Source organism: Xiphophorus hellerii, chromosome 17 (genome assembly GCF_003331165.1).
Source record: "Xiphophorus hellerii strain 12219 chromosome 17, Xiphophorus_hellerii-4.1, whole genome shotgun sequence".
Lineage (NCBI taxonomy): Eukaryota > Metazoa > Chordata > Actinopteri > Cyprinodontiformes > Poeciliidae > Xiphophorus > Xiphophorus hellerii.
The window spans coordinates 13,117,060-13,136,005 of record NC_045688.1 but is presented as its reverse complement, the minus strand read 5'-3'; the positions used below and the strand labels follow the sequence as shown (position 1 = coordinate 13,136,005).

General features: G+C 39.2%; 1 protein-coding gene across 9 annotated transcripts in view; it reads right to left on the bottom strand.

Annotated features, from left to right (window-relative positions):
* Positions 1-494: 494 nt before the first annotated feature.
* Positions 495-18,946, bottom strand: part of cald1a (caldesmon 1a) — a 62,583-nt gene continuing 44,131 nt past the window's right edge. For 6 of the 9 annotated variants that reach the window (XM_032589065.1, XM_032589059.1, XM_032589061.1 and 3 more), the window contains 10 exons: positions 18,344-18,447; positions 14,886-15,153; positions 12,847-12,984; positions 9,290-9,333; positions 9,098-9,173; positions 8,813-8,950; positions 7,967-8,062; positions 6,660-6,728; positions 5,328-5,364; positions 495-2,717 (listed from right to left, as the gene is read on the bottom strand). In XM_032589065.1, the coding sequence (XP_032444956.1) occupies positions 2,704-2,717; positions 5,328-5,364; positions 6,660-6,728; positions 7,967-8,062; positions 8,813-8,950; positions 9,098-9,173; positions 9,290-9,333; positions 12,847-12,984; positions 14,886-15,153; positions 18,344-18,447 (984 nt within the window). In that variant the 3' untranslated portion in view covers positions 495-2,703. Of the gene's footprint in view, positions 2,718-5,316; positions 5,365-6,265; positions 6,318-6,659; positions 6,729-7,966; positions 8,063-8,812; positions 8,951-9,097; positions 9,174-9,289; positions 9,334-12,846; positions 12,985-14,885; positions 15,154-18,343; positions 18,448-18,946 lie in introns of all 9 variants that reach the window. The other 3 variants (XR_004342611.1, XR_004342610.1, XM_032589060.1) reach the window with 3 other exon arrangements.

Sequence of the window (18,946 nt, the reverse complement as noted above, 5' to 3'; positions counted from 1 at the left end):
GGAAGAGAAAGACAGAGGAAGAAAGGAACTGAACATAAAAACTTGAAAAATGTCAAGGACAAGACAAGAAAAGACAACAAAAACAAACTAGGTATGGATAAATGGCAAAAGGGAGGTACAAGGAAAGAATTAAAGAGAGGGAGAAGAAAATTTAAGAAATGTTAGAATGATAGGACAAAAAAAGATGTTAGAAGACAGCAAGGACTTGATGAACCTGAACCTCTTCAGGTTCATCAAGTCCTGAAATGGAAAATGTTGTATACTAATTGTCAATACCTGGAAAAAACAAAGAAAATTCCAGACTTTTCCTGACAGTGAAGGAATCCTGGCTTTACAATCCATTTCATCCACAGAATATTTCACAATCTTGGTAAACACACTGTAAAAACAGCTTACAGGTAAATCAAAGGGGGAAAAAATGCCGCTATGAACAAAAGAGAAGCTTAAATACATAATGTGGAAGACGTATGTGAGGCATGAAAAGAGACTTCAACTGGAATACCTCAATGTCTTTATTGTTGCAGTTGAGTTGCAGTACAATGTTACAAACATCCATCCACGTTCATGACACCGAGATACAGAATAAGATACAAGTACAGATGTGTGTGTGTTGCATAGGCTTGGCGCTACACAAACAAGTGCCTGGTTAAAAATTGAAAAAGCATAAAAAACATCAAAAAAGGACACAAGATTGTAAAAAAAAAAAAAAAAAAAAATACAGCACAATAAAACCACTGTATTAAAAAAAAAAAATGTCACATTAATTCACTCTTTATAAAATATTTTGGTCAAGCTCCCTGCTTTTTTGAGGAGCCAAAGGAATGTGATTGTCAGACTGTTGAGCAGTAACATTAATCGATTTAATGCCCTGACAAACCGTTCATGTACTAATCAAAGCTTGTGCCACGCTGACGATATGAGCTACATAACAACATGTTCGGAGAGAAAAATGAAAAAAATAATCACAGAATCTTTGTTGCGATTCTTTCATCTTCTGTTGCGCCGGAAACGTTCTCGTTGCAATCGTAAGGCGAGAGGCTCTACATAGTGGTAAATATCCATAAACTGCTAACTCGTTACATTGCTCGAGCAGAAGAGGCGTGGAAGAGATTACTGTAAAAGACAGAATACAAAACTTGGTCTTCTTTGCACATTTTCCGTACACAGCACAGCTTCAAAGCAGCGAAGGCACCACGAGCATTTCAAACAGGAATGTAAGAAGATTTTTTTGTTTTATTTTTTATTTTTTTCACAGCACTGAGGTGATGGATTTCCCCCCTTAGAGACTTGCTCCATTTTTTTTCTCTCTTTGTCGCGCTTAAATGTTTTAATATCAACGATAACCTGAGTACATTTTAAAAAACAGTTTTCAAAAGATGATTTCATGTGTTAAGGGGAAAAAGCTTTCCACACCAACCAGCTAACAGACACCCTGTAGTAACTGGTAATGAGTATTCAAACACAATTGGTCCTGAATTTCTTTTCATCAGTTTTTTAAACTTTATTTTGACATCTTTAAGCCTACTTCATGTTGTCAAACAGGTTCTTTTTAGGCGATTTCCTGATTCTAGACTTCAGACAGTAAAAACAGAATAAAAAAAAATTGGATTAATCACTGTAAATTAAGGAAATAAAAATGGGAAAATAAAATTTTTGCACAGGGACAATTGGGTTTGAATGAGGTTATTTACCCCCAAATTAAAAAAAAAAAGAAAAATAAAATAAAATCACTGGAAAATTCATTTTGTACCTTTATTTAAGTTATCTTTGTCTGATATTAAATTTGTGTTTGATGTGAGGAATTTAAGTGGGACAACAACAATAATAATAAAAAAACAGGAGAAATCAGTAAGGAGGCAAACACTTTTCCCAGTGCTGTATAAACTGATCTCAAAAGCTTTAAAAAAAAAAAAACCCAAAACAACAACAGCCAGATACAATAAACCACATTAAAACTTAAATTAAAATTACATAAAGGATAATAATAAGTCATAATGACCTTCTGAATATTCAGCACTCCTTTCACCTTCACAATTAACCGTCTGTTGGTGAAGAGTTTTCCATCGTAAATAAAAAAAAAAAGAAGCAAAAAATACCTTCTATGAGCATAGAGATGTTATACATGATACAATGATACTCAAAACGTCACATGTGCTAACTTATATTACTCAGACCTTTCCTCTGCTATTATTAAGACATAATTAATACAAGTGAAATCTGCTAAAATCTAGAAGTGCTTACATTTCTATCCTGAACAGGTGGCTGCCGAGTATAAAATAGCGATGTGTGAAGCCGTCTCTTTAAATATAAATTAAAAAAGAAAAAAAAAAGAATTAAGGAGATATGGAAAGTAATCTGTAAGAGGGAGAGGTCTGGTTTCACTCGTCTATTTGGAAAGGGGGAACTTAAAAAGTGGAGGAATCTAAAAATCTAAAATGCTGATTGGGAACTCATTCGGGTCTAAAAATGTCCAAATTTCACAGCGTTTTTTTTCTTTCTTTTTTCTCCTCCTCTGTTATTTTCGGAACCTAACCCATTGTGCAAAAAGTACTACACTTGGCAAAAATGCAGGAGGTGTTTCATTACAGTGTGGTGTCGTTCCTCCTAGGGATCTGGTCGTCATTTGGTTCTTAGGAAAAAATTGTTCAAAAGGTAGAATCTTGGATTGTCGTGGTCCCCAGCTTTAGTGGCTCCTTTAAGACATTAGTGCCCCATACCTGGTGAAAGACACGATACAAGTCCATCAGTGGCAGACAGGTGTGGGTTAATGGCCGATCGTCAGACACGCGGGGTCAAAGTAAATAAAGAGCACAGCGAGGAGCTGGAGTCACGTAGTTACATGCAGTCAATGTGCCATTCAGAGGGCAGCATTACGCAAGCAGCGGCTTGAAAAAAGGAGTCATTTGGTCAAACTTCAGCGTATTTTGTTGCGATTTAGACAGCTTAACCCATAACTTTGAAATAGAAAGACAATAATATATGTATTTTAAAATTTTTTTTGCCAAGTAAAATCTGGAGAATGTGGCGTGGATTTATATCCAGAGCAAGCATTCCTCTTTTTAATGTGCTTTGATTTTTATTTTGATATATTTGGAACAGATTTTAGCCATACAATTTTGAGAATATACACTTGTCACTGTGATTGCATGAGAAGAATTATGCAAAAACTGCACATCAACCTGAACACAATGCACGGGGATGGTGATGGCAGCATCATGCTTTCCTTTACACAAGTTAGTCGTTTTTCCCCCCTAAAATCTGAAAACAGAACTAAAATGTAGTCTAACTGCACTAGCTTTCAAAATCAAAAACATCTAATTTGGTATACATTTACAGAATCTATCTTTTTAGACAAATGTTTCTCATAGTTAGTGAGGGTAAAAGTGTCTCTTTGAATTGAAAAGGTTGCTGATCCCTGGTATAGATCAATGCATTTTCACTTGTTAGAGTGGCCCAGTCAAAGTCTGGACCTAAATTCCAATGAGAACATATTCCAAGTCTTTAAAAACAATCCTTTGCATTGAACATGTCTACTCTTTAGTTATTTTGAATAGTATCTAGATATGCTAATATGGCAGAGACACAATAGAAGTAGTTTTGAGTGAGGGTGAATACAAAGACACTTTAATTTTTTCCAAAATATGTGCTACTTTGTTTTAATCGCTTTAAAGGCTCTACAAAATACACAGATGTTTGTGGATGTAACATGATAAAATGTGAAAACGTTAAAAGGTTACCATTAGATACCATTAGATGAGCAATGTTAACCGCGACGAGCTAGCAATATTTTCAAAATGAAACCATTTCAAGTAAAGCTTATTTTTCCACATATGCTGCCAACGTGTGCGTGTTTTGCAGCGTCAAACGTCCACCAAGGTCCTGCAGCCAGCTCTGGATGAGAAATCCGAAATCTGTACAAATCCTCTGTCATCCTCTAAGTCGGCCTGAAATGGTTGCACTAATCTGCAACATACCAGCCATTAATGTGACAAAACCGGCCTGGCAGGAGCTCCGCTTCTAACACTCATCGGGTCTAGAGCAGCAAAAGTGGAGCCGTGCGTGAGTGAAAAAGCTAAAAGGTTTGAGTGGCGTCACAATGGCTGCTGAGTGTGTTTATAGAAGCAGGAGGAAGGAGGGGAGCATGCATGTGTGTTGTCCCCCGTGCAATGAACAAGCGGCGCATTACATCGACATGTACAGAATCCATCAAGGCCAAAGTTCTCGCCTGCCTGACTGCCGGAGGGGAGCGGAGGTGGTGTTGGAGTGAAGAGAGGAAAGTGAGGGGGGGGGAAGAGGGGCTGCGATCCGATTTTAAAATAGCAAGCAATGTTTAGGTGGCATCCTAAAAGGCTGTGGAGTCAAACAAATGGCACCCTGGAAAAAGACAGCAGGGAGGGCAGTGGTGTGGCCAGTTTTCGGTTTAAGGACACGGTGCTGTGTAAACCAGAGCTCTGTCGACAATTTAACACGTGTCGCAAAAAGGTCACGTCTCTAATCTTCACGTGAACATTCGAGGGTAAGAAAACTGGGAAAAGGTGGTACTTTTAAAAAAACGTCAATGCACTTTGCAACCCTCTTTGGTTGGAGAGGGTAAAGTGACAGCTTGCCCACTCTGCAAATGCTCTTCACAAATCTGGTGCTCTCTGACCAGATTGGTCAGGTCTAAGGACTAAAATGTATTAGTCCTTTGTGAGGCACGAAATTTTAGGTAATAGAGATAAAACTGCTCTAAATTTAACTATTAATTTTAAGGTGACATGTGGATAAACGTCTTTTATTTTGGGTGTTAACTTCCAGAAAATCTCTTTCAGACCCTCCCATAAATACTTTTTTGCTAAATGGTTGATATATCAATATAAATACATATTTTCACTTATATTTAGGCACTAATATAAGCTACTTTTTTAACTTTCTGTAACAGCAGATCAATTTCAGCTGTATCATTTTTTTCTTTCCTCCTGTAGAAAAATGCTACAGCTAACAACGTTTTGCTAGCATCTCATTTTATCAACAAAGACTTTACACTTATTTTCTTTAGCTTATTTAGATGCTTATATTGCTTATATGTCAAGAGGATGTCATTTCAAACTCACATTAATCTGCACTATAATTTTTTTCAGCTAGCCATGCTGTAAATGCTAATGATAGCTACTTTAACAAGATAACTGGACGTCAATTTCCAAAACAGCCATAAAAACGATAAAATTCTTGCTAAAAGCTCTTACAAAAAATAAAAATCTTTTAAAGAAACTACTAATTGTTTTGTTCAAAAACGCTTTAGGCTTGTAATAACAAGCTGACACTTATATAGCCTACCTAAGACTCACCGTTGGCGACTGATTTGGTCTCTCCTCTGCCTGCCATCTGGAAAAATCACAACAAAATTACGGTTATAAAGAAGCAAAGACATGGAAATTTAATAAAACATACCTAACCCTAATTACAAAAATACATCCACCTCTCCTGTCGAATCATGCGATGAGCTCGCTAACCACTACCCCGTTTCCCCACAACCCAGACCACGGCGTAGGACCACCAGACCACAGAACTCATTACAGCAGATGGGTCTGCTGTTGCCCAAGTATGAAAAACTGACCGAGACACTTTGCAGAATATCCTTGAGACACACTCTTTTCTTTCTGCAGTAAAAGTTTTAAACAAAATGCTGGGACAGTATTTGCAGTCTTGCAGATTTTTTTCTGTAAGACTGCAGAAAAAAGTCTTACAGAATTTGTTTCTGTATGTTTCAGATCATCGTAGAAGGAAGTCTGTAAGGGTGCAAATAAAAATGTAAAAATTCACCAACATTCTCAACAAAACATTCAGTGAAGCTGAGTGTAGAGCTGTCTGTGATTTGTGGCCAACAGAAGCTGGAGCAGTGTGACGTGACAAAGCCACCCATGAAAAGTGTAAACATCCTGCGTTTGGACACCAGTCACCCAGTCATAGTGGCGATCTGGACCTGCAGAAATCTGCTTCGTTACGGGTGTTAAGATGACCGGACTTGGGCTTGATTTATGCGTTTGTCTTTTTCAATGAGCCCGACTCTTGTTTATTGCTCTAAATTCCAATCACGCCCGTAATAAATACCTGAAACTCATGGGCTCCTTATTGTTACTACAAGTATAATAAGCACTAGTGTCCAAACAAAGCAGAACAGAATGCAGCTGTGTCTGTGACAAGAGAGCAAAACAGCGTGACAGCAGAGCGTGGGGTCATTCTAGGACAGGCGTGTTAAGGAAACGCAGATTAATTACTCCTTTACCTCTCCAGGCTTATTCCAGATTGCATGCCGAGGTCAACTAGCTGTGAGAGTTCTTTAAAACAAAAACAAACACGAGTGATTGTTACTTCCATTCCTACTACGGCGGGGTCAAAATAACGTGAGATTCCGGCTCCTTCCTCCTCCGCCTCCTCTTTAGCGAAACATTCTCTTGAGTAGCAACAACTGGACACCGAGGACAAGCCTGGAAAGCTTTCCAAGACCACAAACCACTTCATGGCATAGTTAAGACTTCATCTGGATGTTGTAATGCTCTGTTAGCCTTATTTTTCTTCCAACCCCCACACTATCCCCTTCCCTTTTCCGATCTGGTCCTCTAATCACCCGGCTCATGTTAGAAGAAGACACAGAGTGAGCGGAGATCAATAGGAGCTACCTTTGTCGGAGTGGCGCCTTTGTTTTCCCATAGACTCCTCTTGTTGGTGACATCAACGGGTTTCAGGTCCTGTCGGAGTGAATCGGAGAACAAAAGGCAGAGACAGAGCGATTTATCTGTGGCGCTCGGCAACTGTAGATCTGTTTGATTTAGACTGAAGCAACAGGGCACAGATAGCTGGGAGAGCGAGGAGGAAGGGAAAGCTGGAGGAGTGTTTGTTTGTTCAGAGGAAGTGGAAAAACGGAAACCTCATTCCAAACCCAACACATCTTACTTGAATCTGCTGTGAGGTTCGAACTCTGTTCTCGGTTTTAGACGAAGATATTTAAGTGCACTAAGATATTTGCAAGAGAAACTAGACAAAAGAAAATACCTGGTAAGATTTTGTGTTTTTGCAGTGTGGTAAGCGCGTACATTTTCAGACCATTAAGCAAATTCTAATAACCAACAAAGAAAATAGCCAATGAGTCTTTTACATCACGGTTTATTAAATTTCGCCCACTATTTTTTTTGCAGAACTGTTTATTTCAGCCACACTGACGGTTTTTGGATTGGATGGATGATTAATCAACCTTGAGGTAATCACAGATAACTCTGAATTTAATGAAAGGGGCAATTTTTTCACATATGATCAACTTGTTTTTCACATCTTTTACTCTCAATACATAAAATCATCCTTTTAAAACCAATTTTTTTAATCTGCTACATTTTAGTGGGACAAAAAAGCAGGAGGAGAAAAAATCTGGAAGGGGTCATTTAATTTTTCCGAGCGTGTTTAACAACAAACCGCATAATGAAAATTGAATTCTCCACTGAATCATCATAAACTTTTAAAACTGCATGACAGAGTGCACCCGACTGCTGTCGACAATTTCCATCTGTATGTTGAAATTACAACTATATCTGTGGCCACCAGGTGGCGCCAACTAGATGACAAGACGACCCGGTTCTGCTCCCTGAAACAAAGTCTGTTCTGCAGGGAAGAGGGGAGAGTCAGATACTTTTTTATTGGAAGGGATTAGATGTTGCAAGATGAAAGCTCTCTTGCAAAACAAGATTAAAAAAAAGAAAAAGGGATCGACCAAAAGAAGAGAAAAAAAATCGTTCCGATTAAAATCTTTTGTTATATAATGTAACCGATGCCAAGAAACTAGAGGAGTCCCTCTTGAATGAATATGTGGGTTATCATAACCCACAGCAGGTAGCTGATTAGAACATTTCTCTCTTAACATACTTGTGTAAATTATGCGGTTTATAAACCACTGAGCTGGGCTGGAGATGCAGGATATTTCCTGGCAGTGACCTACCGTTGGCTTCCCTCCTGACGTCTTGCCGCTCTCTGGGGTTTTATTCAGCCAGTCGTTGATGCGGCCTGCCACGCCCGTCTTTATAACAGCTGCTTCCTGTTTGAGCAAGGTCAAAGGTCAGCCAAATTTGCAGCACTCACTAGTCATTCAACAGTATTCACACTCCTTCGACTTGGCGTTTTATCATGTTACTAATGCAAGTTTGACAGATGGGGAAGTGAAATGTTCCTGCCTTTTACAATCACCCAATAAGTAATTTGTCCAGTTATAGCTCTTAGTCATCAAGCAAAATGCAAAGTTTGGTAGAAAACTAAAAAACACTGCACAACACCCTGAACACACCATCTCTACAGTGAAATATGCTTTGGACATATTGTACTTCAAGAACAGGAAAGCAGATTTATTGAAATAATACTTGAAATGTGACGCTTGCAGATGGACTTCATTCAATCTAATTGAGTTTGAGGAATCATACAAAAATAAATCAATTAATTAAAGATAAAATTAAGTCTCTAAAGTCAGGTTTTGACTAGGAGGTCTGAAACATCTTCCTTTAATTTTCCCAGAATTCCTTGTTTCATATAAAAAAAATGGTTACTTTAGGGTAAAAGGGATTTACATAGCTGATAAGAGTAATATCCCATAAATTTCTTTTAGCTGTAACTGCATCAAAACCTGGCTCTATAAAGTGTTGATACATGGAAACTCAAGAATAATTTTGCACCTACTTTGTCCAGGCTTTCAATTGAGGTGGCAAAATTAAAAGGTTCATTGGTAACAAATGGATATCACAATTGTGCAGCTTACCCTATACATACAATTTTTTTGCAGTTTTCTTTCTTTTACCTTAAAAGTGCTTCCAGCACTTCCAGGTGAGCTGAACACATTGCCTTTCTCCCACATGCTCTTAATGTTTCGTACGTCAGTGACCACGGGAAGATCCAACACGGTGGAGCGAGGGGATTTGGACTCCTTGTTCTCTCGCTGCGAAGACGAATAGCGACCGGGTTAAACAGGGATGACAGCTGTAGCTGTGGCTGAACCATGTTTTATTAAAAAGACAAGATTTCGTACCCACCCAGTGCCATTTTGTCCCTGTAAATAATGAATAAATAGCCTTAAACAACTGACCTGAGCAGCTGAGGTGTACTGCTCCAGCCGGTTGTCTATCTTGGACACCACAGGAGAATGAGACGCCTTCACAGAGCTGCAGAGACAATATACCTTCACATTAACATGTCACACCTAAACATTTCACATCAAGCTAATTTTAATATCAAACAAAGATAACCAAAAGGCAATTTTTAGATGAAGAAGTTCTACCTTTTCTGTGCTGATTTGTTCAGGAATTCTGCTCTTTCTCCAATCTGGAAAACAAAATCCAAACCAGTTAGAAATATTGCTTTTGTACCTAATTTGGGCATTATTCTCTACTAAGTGTGGATTTTTCTCACGTAAACATTGAGGACCAATCTAAAACCCCAAACTTGATTGAACTCATCACAAAAGTCCCTCATTGTTCCCTCTGTGTGCAAAAGTTGCTCTCCAAACAAGCACACGCATGCAGAAAACACAAGACAAACAGAGCAGGCTCTTTCCTTTCCCTGCTGTAGAACTGTGGGAATCTCAGAGGGTTGTTTATGATATACACAACATGAAGACTTAAAGAGGGGGCCGCATTCCTCAGTCACATCGTTCTGTAGATGGAAAAAAGACAAAACGCTCAGAAAAAGCTCTCGTTTTTCCCTTCTTTTTCTTCCCCCCCCCATCTCTCTGAAAACAGACCTTTTGCTCGGCTGCTACCGAATGCTGAAGTTCCAAAAATAGTCTCCCGACAGGAAATTCCCCATTCTCAGACGCGTTTTTTTTTTTTTTTTAAAGAGCTGCATCCACCCGAACGCAGTTAAAGTAATCCTGTTAACCCTAATCGCTTTCCTGCACATCCCTGCAGCCTGTCCTTCATTTGGCCTGCTGTCCCTCTGATTTATCTACAATACAAACCAGGGTTATGCCGGTTGACGGCTGATAACGGAAATGCGAGCACTTGGAGATGTGGGTTGCACTGTGAGCTTTTTCCAAGCAGTGAGGCATAATTATCTTTGCTTTTAATGTAACAGGATGCATAAAAATTGCTGTTGTCAACAACAACAAAAAAAGAATCGTGTACAGGGGAAAAAAAGACAAAACAAAAAAACGGGGAAAAAGTGTATATTCTCAATTGCATGCTTGTATTTTTTGAAATCTGAAATAGGCTTTTGACAGGTCTCACTGAGGCATGAAATTCACTCAGCACATAAATTGAGCAGGAAATTGCTCAATTTCTGGATGGAATACAAAACAAAACAAAACAAAAAAAAGCCAATATATCCCAGCTTGTGCAATTTTACATGGTACAACCACAGCTACATGAAATTGATTCAATTCTTTTTAATACAATACCTCCATTTATAGGACTGGTACACCCAGAAGAGAAAACAAGACATCACAAAGGCCATAAAAAAGTATAAAGCTGTATTAGTCAATCTTTACACATTACTGTAGGTGTTTTAGCTACACTGCTAACTCTCCAGTTGTTTCTTACCTGGCTAGCTCCTTAACGCAAATATTACCAACCATGTCACAACTGAACTGTTCTTTTGTTGCTGTTGAAATTCTCACACAAACTCCTCCTCTGCTACTCTTAGAGTGAGACATATTGTTAAGTCTCTCTTTTCAGCTGGCTAGCTACAGTAAATAGTCTGCTTTTGTTAGCTAGCTGGTCAGCTACCTAGATAGCAGATTTGCCACTGAAGGAAGCTGCATCTTGTGGATCTGTTTACCATTCATAATCTTAAAAGTACAGGACACTGCTGGTATGTGATCAAATTTATGTCTCAATTTTTTTTTAAGGCGACAACAACTGTACTCTATTTTTTTTTTTCAAAAGATATTTGTTTGCCTGGCGTTAAACAAAAAAAAACTGTTTAGCGTTTCAGTTAAAACGACTGTTTCTGTGGTACACAACAGCATTAACATTATATTTAAGAAGAAGAAGCCCCTCTGCTAATACTGAATACATTTTTTGAAAACTTTTACACTGAAGTCAGATTCCTGAGTGGGAATGTTTGGGGCTGCTGAGTAGCCTTGTAGTGAAAGTTGCAGGAATAAACTTTTTATTAGCCATTATGATGGTTAGAACAGTGACAATGTCTCGCTCTATTCACATTTCTGTGATGTCCAATACTAACATTAACCAAATTTTAATATTAACCGTATAGATGTTTAGACTGCTGGAAGCCATCATTTCTAAGTGCAGTTGTGTAAAAATGCACACATTTCAAACAAAATCACAACCTTAAGTTCCTTCATTAGCAATCTTGTATGACATGCAAACACACATGCATAAAAACAACCCCCTACACACATGCACAACAGTACCTACAGTGAACATGATGACAAAGTAAGGCTGTGTCTGAAAGGTGGAGAATTGAAATTTATTTACAAACCCGGAAACATTCAGGACTCCGGTGTTATCAGAGCTCACCATCAGAGCCCTCATTTAGTCTGGGGGTCTCTCTGGGCCAGCACCATATTACCGCTAAATGTCCCTAATTAGATTTTCTCCACGTGCTGAAAATCCCCCTCGATTTTCAGCATGTGGGAGTTGACTTCTGGCAACACTGGAGACATTTATTCACATTTAAGTTATTTAAACCTTCTTTATCTGTGACAGTTTTATGAAGAAGAAAGGAAGTGCAGGACACAGACTGGTGATCTTTTTTACACAAGTTTATTTGTCCTTAACAGGATAATGTATCTGCAGACTTTTAAAGACTCACTGAACCTCTCTTCATTTGTGCGTAATGCTTGATCTTAGTGAGATAACTCTTCATAAATAAGACCTAAAGAAGACGAGAGGTGCAGTGAAGTCTTCATCTTTTAGCATTTTGGATAATGAGTAGAAGCTTTGAAGTACTGCCAAATGAGTGAGAGTTTAGGCAAAAGATGTAATGCTAATTTACCTGTGAAAATCGACCAATAACTTCCTGTTCACTATATGTCTATGCAGAGCAGTGATTGTAACCAAAAAGGTTTAGCATGAGTTTTAAAGCTGTACCTTTGTATCAGAGGCTGTGTCAGGCTATTAGCTTTGCTAGCCTGCCTGAAAAGTACAGCCAGTGTCCAAGGATTAAAAATTAAAACTTCTCACTTTTGGCCACCAGGAGCACCGTTTCAACAACGGCTTAGGATCTTTGGCATGTACAAAAAAAAAAAAAGTTTAAAGACATTACAAAACAAATTGTGCTCAGAGTAAGTATTTGTTGTGAATTTTGTTATAAAATGTTTCCCAACACTTCCTTTTCGACCTGCTGCAACAAGAAAAACTATTTTATATCCGACCAGAAATCATAATTCTACTTTAATATAGCACCAACAACTGAATAAAAGATCCCAGGACAAATTTTTAATTCCAGCATTTCAAAATCTTCATGTTTTTCGCCTTGCTTGGCTTCTTAGTAACGTGTCATCATTATTCATAAAGGAATGAGCCTGTAGTCTGAATGCAGGGTAATTAGGCCATGCTCACACTCGATTAGACTGTGATATGATGGTATTTTCCCTGCAGGTTAACAACATACCGTGAGAATCTTGTACCGGTCCGTTCCTAATAGAGACAGATTTAGAAGCCAAAAACAAAAGCAACAAAGTTTTAGATTTAAAGATAAATTTCTGCTCTCCCCCCCCAGAGTTGTCTTTACTTTAACCAGATCGGTTTGGTGGTTGGAGGACTTTTACTCCTGAATTCATCATCATGGAATGAGAGGTTTGAAGGAATGGAGCTGATTTAAAAAGAATAATTAATGTGAGCTTGAAGTGACAGCTTGAGAAGGTGAGCTTACCTTGAGAGAAGAGCCTCGAGGACTGACGCACTTGAACGGTTTCCCCTCCCCGTCCACGATGTCGTCCACTTTCTGCCTCTTCTCTGCAGCCTCGGCCCGTCTCCTTTCAATCTCCTCTTTCATCTTCCTCTTCTCCTCCTGCGGCAGACAGACAGAGGGAGGCTTGATCGGGGCTTTACTTTTACCTTTTTTTTTTATTGCTGAAGCTGCTGGACACTGTTGAACCTGCAATCCACTAAAACTCTTCATAAATAAGACTTGTAGGAGAGGAGAGGTTCCAGTGTTGTGAAAAAAAATAACAACCGTACAGATTTCTTCTGTTTCTGCACTTCTTTTTGTCTTTGTCTGTTGTAAGTGATTATTTAATTTATTTAGGGAAATAAACTTTCAAAACCAATCCCAAATTTACATATTATTTTCATTAGCCGCAATCTAAAGAAATATAAGAATGCTTCAGAAACAAAGTCATAAACATCTATCAGTCTGGGAAATGATGCCAGGCCATTTCTAAGGCTTTGTGACTTCAGTGAACCACAGTAAGAGCCATTATCTACAAATGGAGAAAACATGGAGCGGTGTTTTACCGTCCCACAAGTGGCCGAGCTACCAAACGTTCTCACTGAGCCAATCAAATTCTCAGCCAGGAGGTCGCAAAGGAACCCAAAACAACTGAAGACCTCAAGAAAGTCTAAGACTCAGTGAGCAACAACAAGAAATTGGGCAAAAATAGCCTCAGTGGGAGCGTTCCAAGGCCAAAGCCAACACTGATTAAAGCGCCTACCCCAAAGACTACTTGGAAATCATTCCGAGAACTGACGAGACAGAAGAGGAATTTTCAAAAAGGTGAGAATCCCTTCATATATACCACAAAACACCAATTCAGAAAACTGGCTGCGTCATGATGTGGGGTTTTTAATGTAATTAATGGAACCAAGAATTCTGCTCTATAGAATAAAATCCTTAAGGAGAATGTTATGAGTTTGTGACCGCTACCAAGTCTGAATCTGAATGACTCAAATTAAAAAGAGCAACAAAATGAGATTCTAGAATGGTCTAGTCAAAGTCTAGACGAAAATCTGATTGAGATGCTTTGGTATTACCCTGGGCAGGCCATTCATGCAAAAGAAAAAAACAAATAAGGAAAATAGGCTCAAACAACAGGTTTACGTTTTCTCATAGGGCCAGGTTGGTTTGGATACATCTTTACCAAAGTAAACGCTTATAAAAATGATTTTGGATTTATTTCGGATAAATTTTGTTGTGTGATGAAAAAGCAAAAACAAAAGTAAGCTGGAAATGCATTTTCACAGAACCGTATATTCTTGAAATATATTCATATCCAAGGACGGTGCAAGGAAAATGAAACAATGTGTCAGACAATCAGGGCCAGCAGAACCAATTAAAGACGAATCAAACCGATTTAGTTCATCAACTGCAGCAGGTTACGGACCTGCTAAACCCCTCAGAAGATATTCTTAATTACAGTTTTGTCCCCTCCGTCAAACAACGGCCCATTTTGGACAACAACCCAACAAACTGCTACGAAAACCAATTAGCGTACGAGGCGTTTGTAGTAAATTCAGACAATGGCTGGTGCTTGGCAGAGTGTCAACCCTCTCCAGCTTCCTTGTCTTGGTTAATTAGTCTCTCTGTATCTCTGGGCCATCTTTTAATTACCAACCAAAAGGCCTCATTAACATCACACAAGAGGAAGAGAGCGGGGGCTGATGGCGGGAGACGGGCCGCCACGTTCGGTGCCAAGATCAACAAAGACGACCCGGCCCGGGTGAAGGCGAGACAGCGGGGGCGAGCGGGTTGAAGGAAAAGTGTTGACACCTCCGTTTAGGCGAACACGACGACACTAAGGAAGATTCTTAGAAAGACATCGGGGTGAAGCTGTTTGTGAGGGGAAGAGGAAAGAGCAACAGACGGCGGTGAGGAGTTACAAATAGGGCGAGGACTTCAGTGTGAAGCGTTGATCTAGAGTCTGGCATTGTTGAAAAAGAAAACGGTGAAAGCGCCGTCGGTGAAGTTATTACCTCCTCTCTGGCTTTCCGTTCCGCCTCCTCCTGCTTCCGCTGCCTCTCCTCCTCCTCCAGGACCTTCTTCCTCTCCTCCCGCTTCCTCTTCAGCTCCTCCAGCTCGGCTTCGGCCTCCTGCTGCTTCTGCCTCATCCTCTCGAACTCCTCGCTCTCTGCGTCATCGCGCCGGCGCTTCAGCTCCTCCAGCTTGCGCTCTGCCTCCAGGCGGGCGTCGTCGTCCTGCTCGTCGCCGGCGGACACCTCCGGGGAACGGACGCTGCCGCGGCTGAGTCGGACACGAAAACACCGACTAGGGTTACCCGCTTGACATTTGATCTGAGCTTAATATTTAAACACAGACACTGAGGGATTTGCTCTCTGAGAACATAAAAATACACACAGCACAAGCTGGGGCTTGCGAAAAGTTTCTGGCTAGAGTCGCAAAGCCGATCGAGTCGTTGCCCCAAAAGACCTGTAGCTTAAATTGCAACAAAGTGTTGACTAATATACAATGGAGAACTAGATTGTTTTTTAAATTATCAGAATAAAGTCATGCTAGCAGAATAAAGTCGCAAAATTACAGGAAAGAAGCAAAGATTTGTGACTTGCTCATCAAGTCCGTGATTCTTTCTTCGAAACATACAATTGTTTTAAAGTCCTGCTGCTGGTAATAATTTGATGCTGATGTGTTTAAAGATTAAACACATCTTTACTAAAGTATCACTTCACAAGATGCTCAACATTTAAATTTAAATTTTTTGTTATTTTTGGTGTGGAAGTTATAAAATTACTATTTCATTCTACTAATCTTATGACCTCATTCTGGTAATATTGAGACTTTACTCTGGTAATAAGACGAATTTCACATCAATACGACTTTTCTCATATTACTACGACTATTTTCATATTCTGACCTTATTGTCATGCAACTTTTTTCTCATTATTATGACTATACTCTGGTAATAAGACTCATTTCATTTCAATATGACTTTCCTTTTATTATTACAATCTAATAAAAACTAGATTCTCTTACATTACAATGTTTTTTCTTGTATTATTACAATTTTACTATTGTAATGTAACTTCATTCTAGTATTATTTCAACTTAATGTACAATTTTAATTTCAGAATACTACTACTTTATTATCATGATATTATGACTTTGAGTACAACTTTTCTCTCACAATTGTAATATGACTTTATTCTGAATACTAATACCCTTGTTTTATTAATAAAAGGCCACACTTCTGAGACATTTATGTGCAAATAATGTATTTAGGCAGATAGTCAATGAGGATCAGCTCAACAGATGGTTGGATGTAAAAAAAAACGTCTGAATGGATGAATGAACTGATGGATGGAAGTAAAGTTGGATGGCCAGACAGAGAAATGGATGCAGAGACGACCAGATAAATTAGCGTTTCTCAATGGGGGCGTTCAGAGGACGCCCACCAGGGGGCGCTGGAGGAAATTTTTACAAAAGGGGGGGGGCTGCGATTCCTTTGGGGGGCGTTTGCTCAAAGGTAAACTTTACACCTTAACAATACCAGTTTAGACTTTGAGCAACTTGTTAAACTTGTATTGTGTAACATTAAAACATGCTTGGCTCCAACTGTATCGATGGCAGCTCTTCTTCTCTTCAGTGTTTGTAGCTTCCTGGCGCGGCTCCGCGGTCCTGCTGCTTGTAGCTTCACCGCATCAGTTCAGCGTTACACCGGCTGGTGACGTTGCTGTGATTCACTTGTTTGGTGTCTGATTTTCAAATATTTTATGTTTTATTGAGGATTTTTGTACATATGTTTTGGCAGTAATGTGATCATGTCAAAGCAGCAACTTATATTAAAAAAGTGTTTTATTGTCCGTCGGGATGATGCCCGCTTCCATGGAAGGACAACATGTGATTACTAAAATTACGATACCCTCACTGTGTATCCCTCTGAAAAATTAACCCATTTAAATAATAATGTAAAAAATCCTTCCACGATAGACAGCGGTCATTTTATACAGTTAACATTGGTGATGTAAGTGATCCGGTATGAAATGGTAGTACCACAGCAGTTTTGAATTTCAATCAGAATATTTTTTCCGTTGTTTTAAAAAGCTTACGTTAATCTGCTTTTTTCCATCGATACGCTTCCCGACCGCTCCGCACCGTATGGGGGAAAAAAAAACCAAACAAACAAAAAAAAAAGATGCACACGTTGCAAAACTCAGAACCGGGTCGAGGAACGGAGCGACAAACTAGATGCGAATCATAAAAACAGAGAATCCGTCGCTCAATAGTGAAAAATCAATATGAGTGGCGAATCAACGCATGATGTGAAACGCATGACGATTAGGCGGCGCAGCAGGTGAATAGCATGATGAGTGAAGATTACTGGTGGTGAGCGTCAATAAAAGCAATAAAATAAAACTTAAAAGAAAGAAACTAAAGAGGACATAACCATAAACCAAGAGAGGATAATGCTAATCAAAGAAAACTAAATGGAAATGAATGAAGAACAAAATGCGAGAATAAATACAGAGGAATAAGCTGGTATGGCAAGACCTTTTGAGCAATAATTAATACAGAGGACTATACGGTAAGAATAAACAAACAAAAGATATAATCCATGTTCCTGTCTCATATTTGTATGGCATTAAAATGATCTGGAACTTTTGTTTTTCCACTGAAAGCTCTGTTGCACAGTTATGCCATGTGGGTGAAATTTTATGGATGATAAAAATGGATGTCCCATTCTCCTGAATGCAGCACAGAGCTGCTCCACCAGAAACTCACAGAAACACTGAAGAGAAGAAGAGTTATGATTAATATAGTTGCAGTTCTAGCCATGTTTTAATGTTGCAGAGCACTGTCGTTTTGCAAATAGATCAAAGTTTAAACTGGCATCACTGCACATCTTTTATCTGGTCATTTTGTGCAAAATTTAGCAACTAACATCAGAAAATTGCACAGAACAGGAATATTTTTTCCACTCTGATTGGCTGCTGTTAGGTCTGCCGATTTTATGAATGTCCATTGCATTTTTTGTAGACGCCTGTAAAAATTATTTCTATTCACATGGCTTTTTTGTTCTCTGGAAAATTACTTTTGATGATAAATACAAAAACAAGCGTAAAAATCAAAACATCAACAATGGCGATAGTAATATGAGTAATAAAATAATATTCAGTGCAAAGTAATCTACAATTTCTTTGGTGGGGGCACACTGAGATAGATGGATATATGGACAGATAAACAGATGATGGGTGGATGGATGTTAAAAACTAAAATGATAAATTGGTTAATAATGAAGTAATGAACTGACACTGGAAGATGAGTTTCATAAAGAAACATATTTTATACATTGTGAAGTCTTCACAAACGTCCCAAAATGGCTAATTAACCCAGTTTTAACTTGGTGAAAAGTTCAGAAATATTTAAGACGAGTGTAGTCTTGGCATGAGAAGCAGACAGTGACGCAGCAGGTGCGTACCTGAGGGTCCTCTCGGGTTTCCTGTGCTGTTTGAGAGCCGCCTCGTCATGCAGTCCTCCGTTATGCTTCCTCTGATCCTCCTCAGACTCTTCCCTCTCGTTCACCTGCCGCCACGCACACACACAAACAACAACAGCGACAGTGAGGGCGTGAGGTTAAAAAAAGGGGTGGAGACGCAGAAGGAAGGGGCGTGGTCGATTGTGAGCAAAATCCAAATAAAACGTGACTGAAACGTGACGAGTTGTCGAAGTGGAAGAGTTGCAGAAGGAACACAGTGACCACCACTCAGTGGAACGTAACAGAGTTGCCTCGGTTACGGTGCGGACCACGCCACAGACACGAGGTGCTCGGGTAATTTCAGCGTCCCGCTCGGTTAATCACACCACATTTTTTTCTTTTTCTTTTTTGCTCTTTACTGAACTCCTTAAGAAGTCTGATTATGACGCTGAAGTTACCCAGGAAGATCTTTCGTTTGAAGCGGTGCAGCACACCTATACTGGAGTTCTTACCGCATGTATGATACCTCATTATCCTCTGATTGCTGTATCTCAGATACCTCAAAGTCCTCTTCAATGTCATTTAGAAATAAACTCTTGCTCTCTG